Raw genomic sequence first — 20,429 nt, forward strand, 5'->3', positions numbered from 1 at the left:
CATTCATTTCTTCACTATTTTCTGTGGCGTCATCTCACATGCAGTACCAGAGGGGGACCACACATGCCCTGCTTGTTATTTTTGGTCCCCTGACAAAAGGAGGGTGGACTTGTAAATTCACCCTTGTTTGTCTGTCTGCACTTTTCTCAATTACTACGCCTTGGAATTTTTTGAAATTTTCCACAAACATTAAACATGATATGAGTAAAAGTAACTGAATAGATTTTCCAGGAAAACTTTGGTTGCCACCCCCTAGGGGTGCCTTTTGGGTTAAAATGGCTAAAATTGACACCTTTGTGATTATTAAAAAAAAATTGATGCCTTGGATTTTTATTAGACTTTCTAAAAAGTTGTAACTGATTTCTGTATAATTCTGTTTGTCTATATTTTGCGATAACTCTTGGGTGTGCACTCAGGGGCTCTTTTAGGGCTAATAAAAACATTCCATCTTTGGGCTATTTTACCATATTTGTCCAAAATTTCTGTGTATGTCTATTTAGCAGTTTTGCATGGTGCTGAACTCAAATTTAAATATGTTAAGGCCTTGAGAATTTTTTGGGTTAAATGAGGTGGGGAGAGGGGCAAATGATGGACTTAGTCATTTCTTTTTTTGCATTTTACATATGTTAAGACCTAAAATCATACCATTTGTTCATTTTCACCAGGATTTGACGTCCCCTGGGGACTTTTGGGGCTAAATGTAGGGGTGGGGGTAAATGCTGAACTTAGTCATTTTTTTTATGCCTTGTTCATTGTGCACTCACAGGGGACCATGCATGCTTCACTTGTTTCTTTTTAAAATCTTTTAAAAGCAGTACTATATATTAAGTACAATATAGTATTTGATAGAGAATTGGCTCTGTAATAAATACAAAGTCTGCATGAATTAATATATTTTAAGTGTATTTCATAACTGGGAAAGGCTGGTTGCCCCCACTTGTCTATAATAACATAATAAATCAAGAACTTGCCTCCCACCTACACAGGAACAATTTAGTGATAAACAATATGGTTTTTGTCCTGCCAAACTTACTGCTGATATGCTGACTGATATTGGACAGAATAAGTTAGTCTATAGGTAGGGCTTCATTTCTAGAGCCATTGTTCTTGATATATCAAAGACTTTTGATAGGGTTTGGAACAAAGTTTGCTTCACAAACTTATGAGTTATGGAATATATGGAAACGTCCCATAACCATCATTTATTTCCTCTCTGATGGGTTCATTAAAGTATATCAATGCTAGCATACCATAAAAATCTATTTGGAGCCTTATCCACTTCCTGATCTTTATAAAAGATCTTTTAAATTGTATTCTGAGATCATTTGTTGATATCTGCGCAGATGACACAACTATGATAGCACCTTGAACAGCACTGATGACAAAGATCTTTGACTCTTTCTGTAGACATGGAGCATGTGATACAATCCTGAAAAAATGACTTGCTTCTAAAGCCTCTAAAACCAAGTTTCTCTCTTTTTGCCACCAATGCTTAATTACTTCTCCTTAGTTGAAATGAATGTTTCTCTCCTTAAGGAAACTTCTTTTATAAGCTTTAAGGCCTGAATTTCATTTCAAACCTAAGATTGCAAACTTGCATTAAATCTATTCCTAAGATTGAAAAAAAAGATGGATCATTCTATTGCTCTTGAAGGTATCTCACCTAATGTGCAATCCTTTATCTGTATAAGAGCAAGATCTGAACTAAAATGGAATACTGCTTTTCTTGCCTTGACAGAGTACAAATCCAACTTTATCTAGTGCTGGGAGGGGGTGGGTGAACTGGTTTTCCCTGCGGTTCCTTTCACATAAGAGATGTTGATAGCTTCTCTCTACTGTATCGTCATGTTAATAGTAGGTGCTTAACTGAGCTCTTCCCCTCTTGTAAAACATACAGTAAAAAACATGCCTGAGTACAACCACAGCAGAGAACTTTCCCTTTTGTTTCTCTGTACCAAAGACCAAGCAGAACTTTCATGATCAGTTTATTTTGTAGAGTAATGCATCTGTGGAACAAAATACTGCAAAGCTGCTTCACAGAATGGTCGTTTTCAGGTCTAATGTAAACAAATACTTGTTTATCTATCCTCCTAGATAATCAATTCCTCAAGAAATTTTCTGCACAATCCGATTGTTTCAAATTCATGCATAGTAGCACTCATCATTTAAAATGGCAGTGTTTTAGAATTTGTAAAGCAAGTCTTTGTCTAGTTTTTTCTACAGTGGATTAAAATGGACCCCTTTTTATTTTTCAAATTTCCAAAATTTCTTTTAATTTTTGCTGAAAATCCACTAAATATTAAGATCAATGACTATGTTAAATAAGTATTAGTTACTTCAGAACATCCTTTTTTTAAAAGTTAAAGTATGTTGCTAATTTGGTTTTTGATATTGCTAGATATTCATATTTGGATCTTTCAGACTACTATTATCTTGCATGTTATTTTCATAACGTTGGTCAATGTAATCTCTTGTTGAACTCTGAATCTGCACATAATTTTGATTGGGATTTATTTAAATACATGCATTTAATCCATAATTTAATTCATAATCTTTATTTAATCCATGCTTGCTCTCATTCCATCAGCCATGTCCGAGTAGAAATCCTAAGTAATCCGCAATTGAATTTTGAATGTTGCTCACACTGAGGATTGAACCTCCAGAAGAATGTAACTTTTACAAATGAATTTTACCAAGTACTCTGGCCACTGGTCAAGTTGCCAATTACTTAAGACTTCTACCCAGTAATGGCTGACAGAAGAGAAGATACTACTTCCATGGATTAAATAAAGGCTTCAATTAGAAATTCTGTACAGATTCTCAAGTTTGACAAGATACACCTGAAGAAGGTTGGTGGTTACATCGATTGAAACATGAAAACAACACTCAAGATTAGAACGGTAGTCCAAAGAATGCAAATAATATGAATAATCCATCCTCATCTCAAAAATCCAGTGTTCTTGTCATCTTCGTTTCATTTTTAGCTGTTGAGATTGAATTTTAATAACAATGCTTTTTTTTTTTTTTCCTTTTGAGTGTCATGGTTGACTACTTGCAAACCAATTGATGTGACCCCTTGAAATTTTAGGGTGCTGGTACAGCAATTGGTGAATTGCCTCCTTACTTTATGGCACGGACGTCCCGCCTATCTGGATCAGATGCTGAAGAAGAAGAATTAGAAGAATTGGAAGAATTAGTTCGAGAAAGAACAACCAACCCAGGAGAATTGGTGAGTGAAATTCTTTGTTTCGAAAATATTTAAATATTTCTCATCTTTTTTAACAAGAAAATTTAAAATATAAATGCAGTGGTTTTGATACTTGCTTGTCTTCTAAATCAATGCCTTTCAGGTGAAAACATTGCATACTTGCATGTCATTGCAAAATTAGGATAAATACCCAGAATTACGAACAATAATCCACTAGAAAAATAATAAGTAAAAACAAAATTTATTAAATTATCAAATTTTGTTGGATGATTCAAGTCAGTATGACTCATTGATTTAAATTGGCAAATTAAGAATTGTGACATTATTTTCTTTGTTAAAAATGCATTTAGCACATCTTCTATTGGATCATTTTTCGTAATTTTTGGAAGTTATACTAATTTCACCATGTCACAGAAGTATGTAATGTTTTCACCTGAACTGTGTTTGTTTAAAAGATCAATGTTTATTGGTAGGATTCCAAATGAAGCTACAAAAATTATGGAGAAAAGAATATCTGATAGCATTTTCTGCATGATGTTGAAGCTTGTGTTAATAAAAGTTGGTTTCTAAGGATATCATTCAAAAATCCATGGTTCTTGAATGTTAAATTAAATTTTTTTTTTTTTTTTACTTTTTATTTAAAAGGAAACAATGTTAAGTACATGGATTTGCTACATAAAATTTGAAGTGTACAACATTAAATTGTAAAGAATGAAAACCACTACTAATCAAAATAAAGAAGATATCCATCAATGGCATTTCAATAATTGAACAAAAAACATTAGTTAATTATAAAATATTGAAGAAAAAGAAGAGGCAAATAATTAATTTTTATAACTTTTTTTTTTTTGTTAACTTTAAATCTTTATCAGTTGCTTTGTTTCATTCAAATTTCAGGGTTTCCTTGATCGAGCTAAAGTCGGTATCCATAATATGATTAAAAAAGTTGGTTTCTGGGGTATTTTGGCCTGTGCTTCTGTAAGTAAAATTTTCTTTAGATACACATTCACATACATAACAAAAAATAGGGTTCTCATTTAGAATTCAACCTGATTAAAAAAAAACAAACAAAAAAACACAACTACAGAAAATTTTTTATGATATATGTACTTGCCATGAAACAAATGTCATATTCCAAAAATCATAAATTGATCAAGTAGTTTTATTTTTAAAAAGAATATCATCTTTAAATGATTAATGGGAATTTGTCAGCATTATAACATGAGGTGCCGGTGCCTTCTAATAAGTTTTCAGACTTTTTGCTACATGCATTTAAAATTGTTGTAAAACTCTTGAAAATACAGTATGTTATTGCTATACATCTTATGAGATGACTAATTTTTTCAGGTTCAAAGGAACAGCTACAGCAGGAATTGAAATACACCCTACTAAAGCCAGATTGTCACAACTGGTAAATTTCAAAAATGCAATCCGGATGTGAGGACATTTTAGAATAACGATATGCAATAAAATTCTGTTTTAAACTTGGAAAAAATGCCACAGAAATGTATAGAATACTTCAGACTACTTTTTGACCATCTTGCATGAATCGAGCATAGGCTTTTGAGTAGCATAAGAGATTCAAGGAAGGCAGGAAGTCTGTGAGGGATAATGAGGTGGAGAAGAAATAAGGAAGTCAGAACACCAGAGTTGATTGGCAAAATAAAAAAAATTTGTTGTGTGTTTATAAAGACAATACGTGCACAGTTTGATGTCGGTGTGGGAACTGTACCCACAATTATTTGTGAGGAATTGAAGATGCGAAAGATTTATGCAAAGTTTGTCCCATTATTTGACCAAGATAGTCATCAAGACAGTTCCTCACCTTCCCTATAGTCCAGACTTTGCTTTCTGTGACTTTTGGTTATTCCCTAAGCTCAAGGAAAACCTTAGAGGCTGTCATGTGACAATTGAGATGAAAGAGGCCGTAACGAGGGTCATTGACATTCTCACACAAAAGGACATCCATGGAGCTTCCAGAAGTTGTTGGAATGGTAATCTCCCTTTGTTTTGACATTTTTTTTTTTTGTAATGCCTGGTAAGACAGTCACTTCTCAAATATTTTCTTAGTTAAAAATAAAAATTACTTGATCAGTTTGTGATTTTTGGAATATGACATCTTTGTTCCATGATGGGTACATACATCTAATAATTAAAAAAAAAATTAGGTTGACTTCTAAATAAGAATCAAGAATAGAAATAATTTTAATATCCTAATTCCTTAATCTGAATTAGAAGGAAAAAGTTTCTTCATTTTACATGTTTATAGCATGAATACTGTTGATATGTACACAATCAGCAATACCGTGGATTAAACTTAACTACAGCAGCTTCGTACACTACACAATGGAAAAGGTTAATTTCTCAGTCCCTTGCTTTAATTGGTATCCATTTTATGAGTGTGTTAAAAAAAGAAAATTATCAAAAACATATTGTGCTAAGTATGACCACATAACAAATGTTGTGCGAAGGAAATTAGCATGAATTATGTCTAATTCTGAAGAAACAGATTCCATTTGTTTATTTAAAAAGAAAAATTTCTCAACAGTAAAAATGTTTCATAAATTAAATTCTCAAACTTTGATTATTTTTAGGTTTTAAAAAGTTTTATTTTTTTGGTTGGTAAAGCAGTTTCCAAACTAAAGACACAAGTGGTGATTATGTGATGAGGGAAAGGTTCTGTAGGGCAGGAGCAGACATCATATGTTATTATAGTTGGAAGGGAGGAAAGTATGAAGTCCATAGATGTCATCCTGCTAGTAAAAGCACATTTTTTCACATGAGAACAAGGGGTAGGGATGAGGTTCTGCTATGGTTTGGAGGTAACATTCTTTCCTTCTCCCCATATTATATGTGGCGATGTTAGAATGACATAAAAACAAGGAGAATTCCATTTAATAACTAGAGTAAGTAAAAGGGTTTTCCGTTAGAAAAAAGTAAAAAATTTAAGATGTCATGTTTTAGAAGTCCTATTACAGATTGGAAGTTTCAAATAAGTTTCAACAGAAGATTCTGGTGAAGTTTTCTTTGATTTTAGTGACTGAACTGAACAAAGGTGCTTTATGGAGCCTTTTCTCCTTGGGAAGCTAGCAATGAATTAATGGGAAACATGTTTTCAATAAAAAGAGGTAGTAATTTTTATTACTGGCCCAAAAAAAGAAAAAAACAAAACAATTCTGAACTTTACTAATGATTAGCGTTGCTTGGGTCCACAAAATAATAAATAGAAGAAATGAAATTCCATTTGGACACACCTGTTATACTAAGAATATTGAGTACTTTTTCATTACTATATGTCCATTCCATTGTGGGCAACATCAATACTCCCATCCTAATCTGAGTATATGGAGGAGAGAGAAGTTGTTAACTGTACTTTAATGTAACAATTTAATTTTAAAAACAAAAGATACAGTAATCCTACTTAAAAAATATCAGTGATCTGATCTTTAAATAAACCTTCAGCGAAATCAACCACTGATTTTGGGGGCAGGGGGGGGGGGGCTGGAAAGCCAAATAAATAATACAAAAAAAAATATTAAAAAAAATATTTTAACCCTGTTTAAATGCAAAAGCTTACCAAAATAAACTTTTTTCAAAAAAATATTAAAAATAAAAAACAAAACAAAATGCAAATTTATGTGTTTAACGTGACCAGGAGATGAAGGCATGCAGGCGCAAATGTTAAATCGTTTCGAAAGAGACGATTTAACAGGACTTCTCCATCAAGTTTTGCAGTCATTAAGGTAGAAAAAAAAAAATTTTTTTCTGAATTTTTGATATTTCACTTCCAAAGGATTGATGGTTCCCATAATACCATATTCATGGTAGTTCGTTTTGTAGTTTTTACTTTTAGCTGAACACACACACACACACACACATTTTCCTTTTATATAGTAGACTAGCGGGGGGTTGCATTATCCAGTCGTTGAAAAAAAAACAAAAAAAAAAAACGTGATGGTAGGAGGTGTTGCCCAGTCGTAGACAGACAGATTGAGTTTTTCCAGTCATGAAATAATAAATAGAAGAAATGGAGGTAGTGGGTAAGTGGACTTTAATTTGCAAAACAAAAGATACGGTTAAAACACGAAAATGCTGTGTCACTGTGTAAAATGGATGAAAAAAAAAAAAAAATACATGATTGTTGGGCATATATATTATTTCTTAATTGGAATTCATTTTTGAGATGAGCATTATATATATTGATTTATTTTTATTTCGGACTACTATTCTCATCTTTATTAGTTGTTGTTTTTCATCTTTTTTTTTTTTTTATTAGTTGGTCGAGGAATTAAGATTGTTGGGCAGTTTAAAAAAGTTAAAAATAAATATTTTTATACTTATCGTGTTAAGACAGGGTAGAAAAAAGCTTATGTTATTAAAAAAAAAAGAACAAACACGCGTGCCGGATGTGAACTCACAAAAGATAAGATCGTAAGCTTTATCCACCAGACTACGATAATACAGATGTTATGACATAGCTAATTTAGCTTTTTAAAACGAAACAACGTAGTTTGCAAACCGTGTTGAAAGCAAAGTTTTTACCTGAGCCCTCCCCTAAAACACCATTTCTACATAAAATAATTGACGATTTTTCCAATTTTTCGATATGTCCGAGAGGTCGCTCTTTCCATGTTCCTGCCTGTTTGATGTGGATGCCTAGTCATAAAATCTGCTTAAATATAATAAATTGTGACAGCAGGGGGGTTGTCTGGTAATAAAATATGCTTAAATAAGATATTTTAATTTATTCAGAAAAAAAATTGTGAGCAGTGAGTTGTAAAATCTGCTAAATGTATAAAAAGAAAAAAGTTAAAAAAAAATTGTTGTGACTTGGGTGCCATCAGCCAGAGTTGAAACCAAAAGCAAAATTTGTAAAAAAATGAAAAAGTAAAAAAATAAAGAGATAAATTAAAATGTTTGTATGGAAAAAGTTCTAAATATAAATAAATGAAAAAAGGTTAAACTGTTAAAAATTAAAAAAAAAAAAGTAAAATAAAAATTACTCAAATAAATGTGATAGTCATTTCAAACAGACCCAAACACCTAAAAGGCAAGTATTTAGTTGGTCCACTACAGCACTTTTACGAACTTAGTTTCATTAAAAAGTCGCCGAAACATTTAACCCTGCAATTTGTTAGCTTCTTTTTGGTTATTAATGTTCTTTGTGCTGGTTTTAGCATCCAAAATTGTCAAAATAATGAAGTTTTAAACTTTCAAAAAAATGAAAATAGAAAATGTAAGAAAGTTATTTTTAATAAAGAATCATAATTGGATTGGAATTTTTGTTTCTTTTAAATAGAAATTTTATCCTCAGTTGATTTAAACAAAATTTTAAAGAATCGAAATAAAGAAATTGTTTTTTATTTTAATATAATGAGTCCAGGTAAAAAAAAAATTCCCAGTAAATAATACAAATTACAAAACAACCCTGTTTAAATGCAAAAAAACCCCACAAAACAACAAAAAAAAACGTCTACTGGTAGGTGTGCGCGAATTTCAAAACTAATGGCTATGAGACAACCTTCTAATCTATTCGGCTATAGCGCTGATTATGACATGTTGAGATCCTGGATATGACCTTAAACTATATCGAGTGGTGAGGCCCCAGCTTGCGGGCTTTGGGGAGTGCGGAGCCACCCCTTAATTGCCATTGCTCCCAGATCCACTCTGATCCGGAATGGTAGTACCTGTTAGGGTCCCAACTAGTGGTTAAATAGAAACCGACTTGAAAACAACAAATGGATTCTATTAAAATATTTTTCTTCAAAATCTTTGGATTCGGCATTAAATAACCTGAAAAGGGTTGATATGCTTTAAAACAACCAACCAACCAACCAACATGACATGTCGAAAATGCTTGTATTTAAACTAATTCAAAGAACAATGGTTGACACATGCGCAGATGTTGAAATCGTTTAGAAATAGACAATTTTTGGTGATCTGATCACATGTTATAAATGTTCCCTTCACATTTGACAGCCATGTTTCTGTGCATTATTTAATCAACATATATGTTGGAAATTGAAGTAGATAAAATAACACCAGAGGAGTTGAAAGAATATTTTTTTGTCAATAGTTTAAGTACTTCCAAATTCCTTTTAAATTTCGATTGATCATGTATTTTTTTTTGCAATCATTAAAAAAAGATTAAAATAGCTGACTTGTTTATGAATAGTTCTCTCTGATTCTCTCTCCTCTGACCTTGAGCGCATGGTACAATGGGGGAAGAGGTGGCTGGTTACTTTTAATCCATCTAAAACCAAGCTCCTATCTTTACATCATCAACACTCTGATCCCCATCTGGCATCAATTGAAATGGATGGCTCTTATCTTGCGGAGGCTCCATGTTTTGACAAGCTTCTGGGATTGACCTTTACTCTGATCTGAAATGGAGCGCATACATCAAGTCTATTGCCAAGGTCGCTGGAAAAATAGTAGGATCCTTCTACTGCTCCAGTAGATATTTCACTGCTGATGCTCTATCTATATAAAAGCCAAGTACGTCCAAGGATGGAGTACTGCTGCCACATTAGGGCAGGTCGATTTTGGAACCCCTGTAAGGCAATGGTGATGATAGTTGGGGTTTGACAAAGAAAAGACCTACACAAAATATTTTTCTCAAAATCGTTATCTTTGCTTGAGGAAATGGCTTTAAAAGTTGAAAAATTGAAGTGATTAAAAGTTTTTCGGTGAATTGCCAAGAACGTCCCATCATCAAAACAATCCGTACTGTTAAGAAAATAGAATCATTATTTAGAATAATTTTTAAAGTACATTTTTAAATAAAATGAGTGAGGATAATGCATTAATAAAATAAATATTAAGTGTAAAGGCAAAATTGTGTTTTTTAAATAATAACGACCAAAGTTCACTTTTTCATTTCAGGAACATTTTTTGAGTGGAAACATTTTAGATTTCACCGTCGCAAAACACGCTCATTATTGATATTGAAAATTAACGTTTATTTATTATTTAATTTGAAAACATTACGATTTAGGCTTGATTATTTCGGAAGGAAAAATGAAAAAGACTTGTTTAAAATATATATTATTATATTTCAAGTGTCTGCAGTGAATTTAAACATGTTTGTTTTATCTTTTTTAATTTGTTTTTCTATTAGGTTGACACAAAAACAATATCATTTTTTGACATTCAAATGAACGTCAAAAGCATTATTTTTGCACCAACCTAATATTTCACATCAAATTCTATTTGAAATTTTTATTAAAATATGGTAATACTCCAGTTTTATATTAAAATAACAACAAAAATATAGTCCATACAATTTTATTCTACACATTCTTTATAAAACAACCACGGAAATTTTCAAGTTTTTCTACTTAATAAAATTAGTGTCAAATTTTAATTTCTTTTATTTTTAAAGAGTAATTGTTTTTAAGCCGTGTTTTTCTTCTAAAATTATAGTTTTAAAACCAGATAACCCACAAAGATTAATACAAGTAAATAAGGAAACTCCTTTAAAGGTGTTTCATTATGTGTGCATTGTGCTAAAATAACTTTGTCATTTAGAAAGCCATTCTTAATATGAGAAGGAGGTTGTATTGTAACTATTCTGTACTTTCACCTAAAAATTTAATAAACAAAAAGTTCATAAAAATTAAATTTAACTTGAAAATACTATTAAAATAGCATAGTAACATAGATGCACAAGCACTGGTTTTTCAAACTCTAAACACTAAACACTCGTTAAAAATGGCACAACTACAGCAAGAATGAATCTCTTTATGGATAAATTCATGTTATCGAAGGCGGAGCTAAAATCTGCTAAAAATGTCTAAACTAAACACTGCTATGCCTCTGATTATGTTTGGTCCTCTCTCTTCAATACATCTAATTCAACTCTACAAAGTTTTTCATTATTTCTTATAACTAGCACTTTACGTATGAAACTGGAAGATAGCCTAATACAGTTTCCTTCAGTTATAATCCATTTATTTATTTTACTTTTCAGATTAGGATGTCAGTAAAAGCACGACGTTCAGTTTTAACCTGTAGTTCATAAAATTTGCTGGTCCACCTTGTCATTTGGATGAAACAGCACCCCGAACTTCACGACAAGTCATCCAGTTTAGTTATTTCCTCGAAAACAGTTATCCCCACTTAAAAAATAGTGAGATTTCTAAGTTAATTGCCAAGGAAATAATTAGTATTTGGCAAGCAGTCAATCCAAAATTGCCCTTGTTAAGGGAACATTATATAGGACAGAAGGTCAATATATTTTGCTATAAGACGGCCAAACAGATTGACAGGAAATCTCTTGCAGCAATCAAAATGAAAAGAATGAAGGAACAGCTAGACAGATTGTTTGATATATTTTCTTGTAGCTGTAAACTTTCTGTCTTGAGATGTGATGACTTTGCAGTAAAGTGCAAGAAAGAAAATTTTCAAACAAGCCACATAATCTGCACTTGTCCTCCTAACAAGGAGGTAAAATTAATTCTATAGATTCACCTGCAATTATGTTCCTTTTTTGCGAAAAATAAAATAATATATTGGTATTTATTATGTAATCTGGCTCTATTATTAAACATGCAAAATTTCCAATTTTTAGGTTCCACTAGAAGAACTGCCATTTACAGCAATTTTTAAATTAATTGATGGAACAACAAAAAGCCTAACAACATTTACTGGTCCTTTGGGGAAACTTTGTATCAATAACTATCAAGATTTGTCTCAAGTAGAATTCTAAAAAAATAGTGTCCCTCCCGATCATCATTATCTGACAGCAGAAGAAACAAATAATTTAAGTGTGAGGACCAAAGGCTATTTTTTGAGTATGCTGTTGGCATTTCTTGTGGAGAAGTTAACTTAGAAAATTGGGCCCTTGAATCAATGAAGATGGCTAACATAAGCCACAAGATTAATGTTTCTATGATAATTAAACATTTTGGTTAAATTTATCATTCAAGTGTATGCAGTTAGTTGGTTTGAGATCAAAACCGACAATATTTTTTTTTTAGCCAACAACAGTATATTTTAATATGATTCAGAGAACAAAACAGTTAACTGAAATCCAAATTACTGTTTTAAACTGTTCAAAATATAGTGCTTTTGCACTACTTCCGGAAAATATATCGATGATAAACTCAAATGAATTGGATGTGAGAGAAGAGGGCATTCAAACGATTTTATCCATTAGGTAAATAAATATTTATCCATTAAATTTTATTAGTTTTCTTAATTTACCCAAACAATAGTTAATTTTATTTATATTACATCACAAAAATATAAAACAAATAAGTGTTTTCAAATAATTGTTTTTGTGTTGTTTTTTCAGAAATAGCGAATAACTCAAAAAAAAAAAAATGAAAAGATTACTGCTATCAATTTTGCAGCCACACACTGGTAAAAATTGATTGATTTTTTTCAAAAAGTTGTATATGGGCAGGAAGCAAGACATAGACACATTATTACAAAGTCATTGTGCCAGCAAATTAGACCTTCATTTTCCTCGAAAGGAAAGTATACAGAACAATTTAGTTCTATTATAACAGTTTATATTATTGCATTTAATAAAAAATTAAAATACATGGTTCTGTAACTTGTATGAAGTTGTTATATTGTGTAATACATCTCCACATATCTTTTTGAATTGTGAAATTTAAAAGACTTAGTTGCTAATTAGCTTTTTTTTACAATTTTTGTTTAATCAATGCAGTAAAAGTTGAGATATTTTGCTAGGTGTGATTCATAATTAAAATTATAATTCATGTATATACTTTTCTTTCAATGTATTTCATATAAATATATCAATTTTAATTGAATATTTTATAAAAATAGTGAACTTTCAAAGTCAGTGTTGTGAAAAAAGCTATGAAAATGAAGGATTTTTCAGCATTTTTCTACACGATTTTTAAAATTAAATGCTCAATTTTCTGTTCAAGATAGGAATCAAATTTTTGGTATATGTTCTTATCACATCAAATCCCAACTATCATCACCAGTGCCATGTTGATTTTCTGAAAAAAGTTGCAAATCGACCTGCCCTACTGCCACATCTGGGCAGGAGCTGTTACAAACAGCCTATCCTGCCTTGACAGAGTACAAAATAGACTTAATAGCTTAGTCGGGGATACCCTTTTCTCTTTCCTGCAACCTCTCTCCCACAGAAGAGGCGTTGCGAGCATGTCTTTGTTTATTGTTATTTCCATGGCAAGTGCTCGTCTGAGCTCCAATCTCTGGTTCCCCCGCACAAATCTTTCATGAAAAACACTTGTCTAGCTGAAACCACTGCCAATTTTTACCCACTCCTTATCTGTGCCTAAATCAAAACGTAGATTCCATGAACAAAGCTTCTTTCTTAGAAGTGCACGCCTGTGGAACTCTCTTCTGTTTGCCTATTTCCCATCTGTCTTCAAGTCCAACATAAACAAATTCCTGATAAACCACCCCTTAAGACACTTTATCAAATCTCTATTACTAACAATTACTGTGTTATTATCCAATTGATTACTGTACACGCAATAACCCTTATCCCTGAGTGGTTTCCGGGCCTTGATAAGTGATGACTACCATGTAAAAAAAAAAAAAAAAAAAAAAAAAAAAAAATGAATAAAGCAAAATGCATTCTGTTAGATATAATTTCATAATTCTTTTCTTTTAAAAGGATTCTTCAAATTTTATTTTATACTATTGTACTTTTAATTAGAAAAAAATATTTGAAATATAGTAAAAAAAAAAATATATATATCACAGTTACACTAAAAATACAGACTAAAAAAAGTGGTCACACAATTTTATTATCAACCATTTCTAAGAAATGAACATTAAACGAAGAGTATAATTTTTCCTATTAAGATAAAACATTGTTGAGAGGCAGGAAATGGTTGTTCAATAACACAAAATATGTAAATTGTACTTACATTGAAATTTCTGAAGCAGCAAAACACTATGTGGTGAAAAATGTACGATAAATCTGTTTGGGTTCTTTGACTAAGAGTTGTCTGTTCTTATTTAGAATTCGACTTAAAAATACAGATAAATCTTTATGATGTACATATGTACATCATAAAGATTTATCTGTATTTTTAAGTCGAACATTACAGAATGAAAATGTCATATTCCAAAAATCATGTAAATTTATGAAGGTTTTTGTTTTTTTAACTAATAAAATCAATTTGATTTTTTGCATTTTTTTAACAGTAAATTATATCCATCACAAGTTTGATTTTGATCTTTATAGTTTGAATGGAGTTGTCTCCCCCTTATAAAAGATGGCGGATAAAGTGTTTCACTTCGTAACAAAATTTTATTCTCTTAGCTAAAATAAAACTTTTAATTTATGATTTTTGGAATATGAAATCTTTATTCCATGACAGATATGTATATCAAAGATTTGTCTGTATTTTCGGTATTGTTTTAAAAATCAAATTATAAATAACTAAGTTGTCTTCTTGACTTCATCAGACATAAACCTAATGTTGAAGACTATCAAGATTTTAAAAGCCATGTTCAGATTGAATGAACAGACTTTATGTCCTTTGTAAGCTGAGCTAATACAACATTTTTATTCTAAAATTTCCATATGGATCAAATAAAATTACAGAATTCTTGCTTTAAGTGTTTTTTGTTAGTACCAAAAAATGTCCAAGAGCTTGCAAAATTTAGTTTGTAAGCTTTTTGCTTTATTTGTGACGGGTCTATGGACAAATTTATCTTTAGTTGACCTTTGACAACTACATATTTTTGTTTATGAGCCAAATAAAAAAAGTTACTAGCCAAACACATGATTTTTGGAATGTGATATCTTTGTTCCATGACAAGTATGTACATCATAAAAAAATTTTTTTTATAAATAAGCGCAATTTTAAATATGTACCAAATTTGACATTGAGACTTGAAGGTATAAACATTTAAATTTCTTCAGATGTTTTTTAAACAACATTTGTTAAAAAAAAAGAATGTTTTTTATGAAACCTTTTATTGCCTAAATAATTTGGCTTTACTCGTTTTATTGAAAAAATAATAATGGTTGAAAAGACATTTTTACTCAGAAATGAGCTTTAGAAGATTGTCGTTGGAAAAAAATACAATCACCAAAAGCATTTCATAATTTCTAGTCACTAATTGATCATATGCAATCGGACAAATAACAAAAATATCCATTTTAATAAAAGTACTTTTGCAACCCACAAATGGTTAAATGCTAAGTAATTATAATGTTATTAATCTTTCAAACGTTTTCTCTATACTCTAGAATATGATCCATCATGTTTTCACGGTACTTGTGCATCTTTTAACCTGGATTTCTGTAACGTTGGCTTGGGCTTGATTGGCAGCTGATGAGAACTGATGGAATAAGCCAAGCACTGATCAAATATTAAAATGATAAGAAAAAAAAAAGATACTTGTTGATTCTTTTTATTTATTTTTTTTTTGAAAAAAAAAAGTATTTGAGAGGGGTTGATGATGAAGGGGAGGATCTCCTCTCTCTTTGCCATTGACAGTCTCCCAACAGTGAACCAAAAATATTTTTCTAATAGATTTCTCCATTATGAAGAAAAAAAATCTATAAATATATTTCAACTTTTCTTGAGAAAAAAAGTTGTCAATGTTTTCTAAAAAAATTTAACAAAAAAAAAAAAATATTGCACTTTCTTAAAATATAACAAACATAAAAACAAAAACAAAAAAATTGCAATTTCTTGAAAAAAATAAATAAAAACAAAAACATGCACATCTTTGAAAGTTAAAAAAAAAAATCAAACTCAAGGTAAGGTTTCTTATTTTTGTTAATTGTACTTCCATTTATTTTAGTTTAATTTTTTTTTTTATTATTTGATTTTCTTTCATTTGATATTTCGTATGCACGAATAAATGTTGGTAATTATGTTTCTTAGCATCTTTTATTTTGCTCGGCCTGTTCCAGTGGTTCTTGTTAGCTGTCGGCCAAGCCTGACCATACTTCATAGAAAATTGGGTAAAAAAATGCATGACTGTTAACTGTTTCCAAGACCTGTCTGTCAGAATAACTAACTGGTTGAAAAATTCAGGAAATTAGACTTCGTTCTCTTCTAACTCTTGAAATCACACCAGTACTACTCTGTTGCATTGGTATCACCAAGTTAGGAAATTTGAATGACCCTAATAACCTTACTGTAAATAAGTATACTTTCTCTACAAGTGTTCTCCATTTCTATTGGGCTACAAATATAACATTGTCTTGTCTTGGACCCTTTAAAAGTATTCAGGCAATTCACTGGATGCTAAAACAATGCATATATCAAGGTGCACAAATATGTGCAGACCTTAAGTTTTTGTGGCAACACTCAACAGTCTTTCTGCTCTCTGGCACATCTCTGAGTTTGGTTGTCTGGTCACTGGCTGTATTGGGGATCTGTTCCTTTTCCAAAGCACTTGTCACTGGAAAATTTTGGTTCGGAACTGTCTGCAAAAATAACTGAATCATTTCTGAACAAAAGGCAGAGAAGATTTTATAAAAAATACTTTTTTTTTCTTTTACATAGGCATCACCACTTATCAAGGTCAAGAGGCCACTCGAGGATGAGGGTTAAAAAATACTTCAATAAAAAAATATTTCAATTGTGTGTGTGTGTGTATATATATATATATATATATACAGGGTGAACCCCCCCAAAACGGGTCCCAACTCTAATTAGGCTCCATTTCTTAGTTTTTTGTCCAAACGAAATTTAACACAGTGTATTCTTTGTTCCAGTTTCCACTGGGGTCTTGGTGTACTCATGGTCGTTGATTTTGCCATGTCCTGTAAAATAAGGGCAATCGGTGAATAAATAATGGAGATATCACGTTTTTTTTGGATCACCCTGCATTTTGCTAATTCCTACTCTCTGATGAGAAGGATGAGAAGGAAGATATTTCTTCGAAACTCTAGATTAAGAACTATCCACTTATTTAGTGTTTCCTTTTCAAATTAAATATGTTTTTAACTCTTTTTCAAAGTGTCTTTTAACATGTTTTATTAACTATTTGCTCTTATTATAAGCTCTATCTCCTATTTGGTTTTATTGAGCTTTTACATCTGGTTGAGATTACTTTATAAATATTAATTCTTTAATATTTATAATATACTTTAGTTTTACCATCTTGGATCATTTTGGTAAATTTAATGGTAATTTTTATTTTATTTATATATATATATATATATATATATATATATATATATACCAGCATTTCAGCTTGGCGTTTCCCGGGTGTTTGGATGTGTTTGTTGAGCAAAAAGAAAAAAAAAAAGAAAGTGGTAGTAGGAAGGCAGGCTTGAACCTGTACCGCGAAGGAAGAAAGAACAAGGAAAAAAATCTGACGTCTATGCTGTTACGACCACCGCCAAACTGGATGTGACATTTTTTTAAATTAAGGCTAGACAAAAGAAAGGAGAGGGTGACTTTCAAAAATATCGGCGAAACAAGCAATCCCCCATGCTACTGTGACCGTTGTGGACTTCTTAGTATCTCTCGGGGAGGGTAGAGTCTCTCTCTCTTGTCTTAAAAACTTTGCTCTTTATGCTTCTCTCTTGTTGCTTAAGCTATCTTTTTCTTTTTTTTTTTTTTTTAAAACTTTCTTTTTGAGACAGAAAGAGTATAACCCAATTTTCCCGCTGCTTTCTACTCAATTCCACATCTAACTCTCATAGTCTTTTTTCCTATTAAAAACATGTTCTCAGAATTATAATTTCAGTGCAAGAATATCTTGTCATTTGTTTAACACCTGAATTTGACTTGCACCTAACCTCTTTAAGAGCCCTTATTTTCACAGCTTGTTTCATTCTGAGGATTAAAATTCTACCATTTTTTTCTTTCTTAGTCATAATTATTTGTGAGATGTTTGTTAGTATGGTACCAGCAAGATTATTTAATTTCATCCAGTATGCACAATATCGACACATTTCAATCATATCACTTTGATTGATTAGCATATAAAATGTCAGTAACAACTTTGATGACAATTTGAAACTGAAATATTTTCCATGGTTTAAGGGACTAATTCTGCCAGATCAGGTTGTCTGAAGATACTGTACTAACACAAGAAAAGCAAATCAAACGATGGGTTGAGGGAGCTTGTATTAAAATATGGAGACTTCTCTTGGGAGAAGATTGCCTTTATTTTTCTTCATTATTTGCTTAATTTCATTGATAATTATTTAAATTCTTTTTTTCAGATTCCAAATCCACTGTTTGACCTGGCCGGAATCATGTGTGGTCATTTTCTGATTCCCTTCTGGACTTTCTTTGGAGCAACCCTTATTGGCAAGGCTATTATTAAAATGCACATACAAGTAAGTACATAAATCCAATGTTTTCAAATGAAAGCCATGTTTAATTTCATAAGAGTTTCCAGTGAGCAGCTAATCTGTATAAGTTCTGGAGATGAAAAAGTTTTTGGTTGATAGCTGATCTGTACAAGTCTTGAACTTTAAAAGTTTGCAGACCAAGAGCAAAGATCTTTCTCATGCCGATATGAAAAATTATTTGTGGGAATTCTAAAAGATCCCATATTTTTACAGAGAGAGTCTGGTTTCTTATTGATTGCTAGCAAAGCATGGCTCTATTTGATTGGCCAGTTCAAAGTAGAACCTTTGAATTTTCTTTAATCATACCCTAGTATCATATCAAAAAATATTCCAAAAACAATAGCCCCCCCCCCCTCTTTTGGAGAAGAATGGACAGTTACATATTTAAGAATGCAAATGTACAATGTATCAACATTGACTCTCTTCAGGTCAGTAAATAGTAAATGTTGATGATCAATGAGAATAGAAAAAATTTCGCCTAATTTTCAATTCTAAAAAAAAGATTTTTTTTTTAACTTAATTTTCTTTTGATGTCACAAGTGAAAAAATATAAATGAAAATCTCACAATGAGTTCATCAAAATCTTGGATACGGTATGTAACATTAAGAAGTTTGTCAAATTAAAAAGAAAATTATTTCTAGAATCCAAATAGATCACTACTTCCACTCCTAAGTTCTGTTTTTTAAATCCGATTTTAGAATCAGAATCAGGAATTTAGAACAGAATCGGTAATTGTATCGGAATTGGGGAAAATATTGGAATCGTCTCATCTTCCGTAGTAAAACTGATACTTATTAAACTTTTAAAATGAAAGCTTAAATAACCAGTTATCTCCCCTTGATTTAGATTTTAAGTTCCATTTATTTACAAGTTGTACTTTGTCATTGAGTGTTTTCGTTTCAAGTTTTATTTCACTTTTTTAATTTTTTCAGTTTTAAAATAAGACTTTGAACAGTAAACTTATCGTATCGTCTAGTCATTAAATTATTGACTCGAATTCCTATAAACGTTTTTAAGTTAACTATGGGCACATGCCTTTTGATTTAATATGCGTTTACGCAGACCATACACACGCATACATTTGCAAATACTCACTAGTTACCTGCCTTTGTCGTAATTCCCATTTGTCCAACAGGTGGCGTTCTCTACTTCCTGTTTATCTACTTTCGCTTCTCTCTCTCTCTCTCCTTTGATTCGAATCATCAATGTGACAACACATTCTTTATACCGTAGAGGTATCCATGTGAGGGACACACTTTTAACATGTCTTGACACCCATGTAATCCTTTCAAGGTAAAGATGAACTCTCGTGTATGCTCACATACACGTACATGATGAACATTCAACAAATCCAGACACATGTACGCACACAAATATATACACAACGAAAATTCTACTTCATACACTCGTGCCAACTATGAACTTTTACGTATAACAGATAACTAATTTCATTTATGAAACATACATGTGCGTACACTCTCACACCTTGTATTCTTCCAAACTTCTGTATAAATATCTCCTGTATATATGCAAATACGTAACTCTGCTTTATTCTAAATCTTCTCGTCCATAAATGTACTTGTAAAACATGTTCTTTATTGTTTGTTATGCTTTCACAACTACAAACTATAACCTTCCAGTAAATGAACATGCAGCCTAAGATCGAGAATAACTGCCGATCTCCAATAGCCTGTAACCTCACCGCCACATAACCTTGGTTGTATCTGTATAAACTTATTCAATACAAATAGTTTCCAAAACTTTCCATCTTTTAACACGAGGATTTGCAAATAATTTTAAAACCAGAAATTACTTTATATTCAATAGTTTAAATGCTTCCAAATTTCTTTTAAATTTCGATTGGTCATTGAATATTTTTTCCAATCATTAATAAGATTGAAAAAGCAGACTTGTTTATGAATAAAGCA

The 20,429-nt window shown here is 31.3% G+C and overlaps 1 protein-coding gene across 10 annotated transcripts in view; it reads left to right on the top strand.

Moving 5' to 3' along the window:
- The window catches only part of LOC145241418 (vacuole membrane protein 1-like), a 258,682-nt gene that overhangs the window by 213,862 nt on the left and 24,391 nt on the right, over positions 1 to 20,429 (top strand). For all 10 annotated transcript variants that reach the window (XM_080104569.1, XM_080104397.1, XM_080104818.1 and 7 more), the window contains 3 exons: positions 3,089 to 3,229; positions 4,106 to 4,186; positions 18,369 to 18,485. In XM_080104569.1, coding sequence (XP_079960695.1) covers positions 3,089 to 3,229; positions 4,106 to 4,186; positions 18,369 to 18,485 — 339 coding nt within the window. The remainder of the gene's footprint in view (positions 1 to 3,088; positions 3,230 to 4,105; positions 4,187 to 18,368; positions 18,486 to 20,429) is intronic.

Source organism: Euprymna scolopes, chromosome 1, assembly GCF_053919585.1.
Source record: "Euprymna scolopes isolate OS-2025 chromosome 1, ASM5391958v1, whole genome shotgun sequence".
NCBI lineage: Eukaryota > Metazoa > Mollusca > Cephalopoda > Sepiida > Sepiolidae > Euprymna > Euprymna scolopes.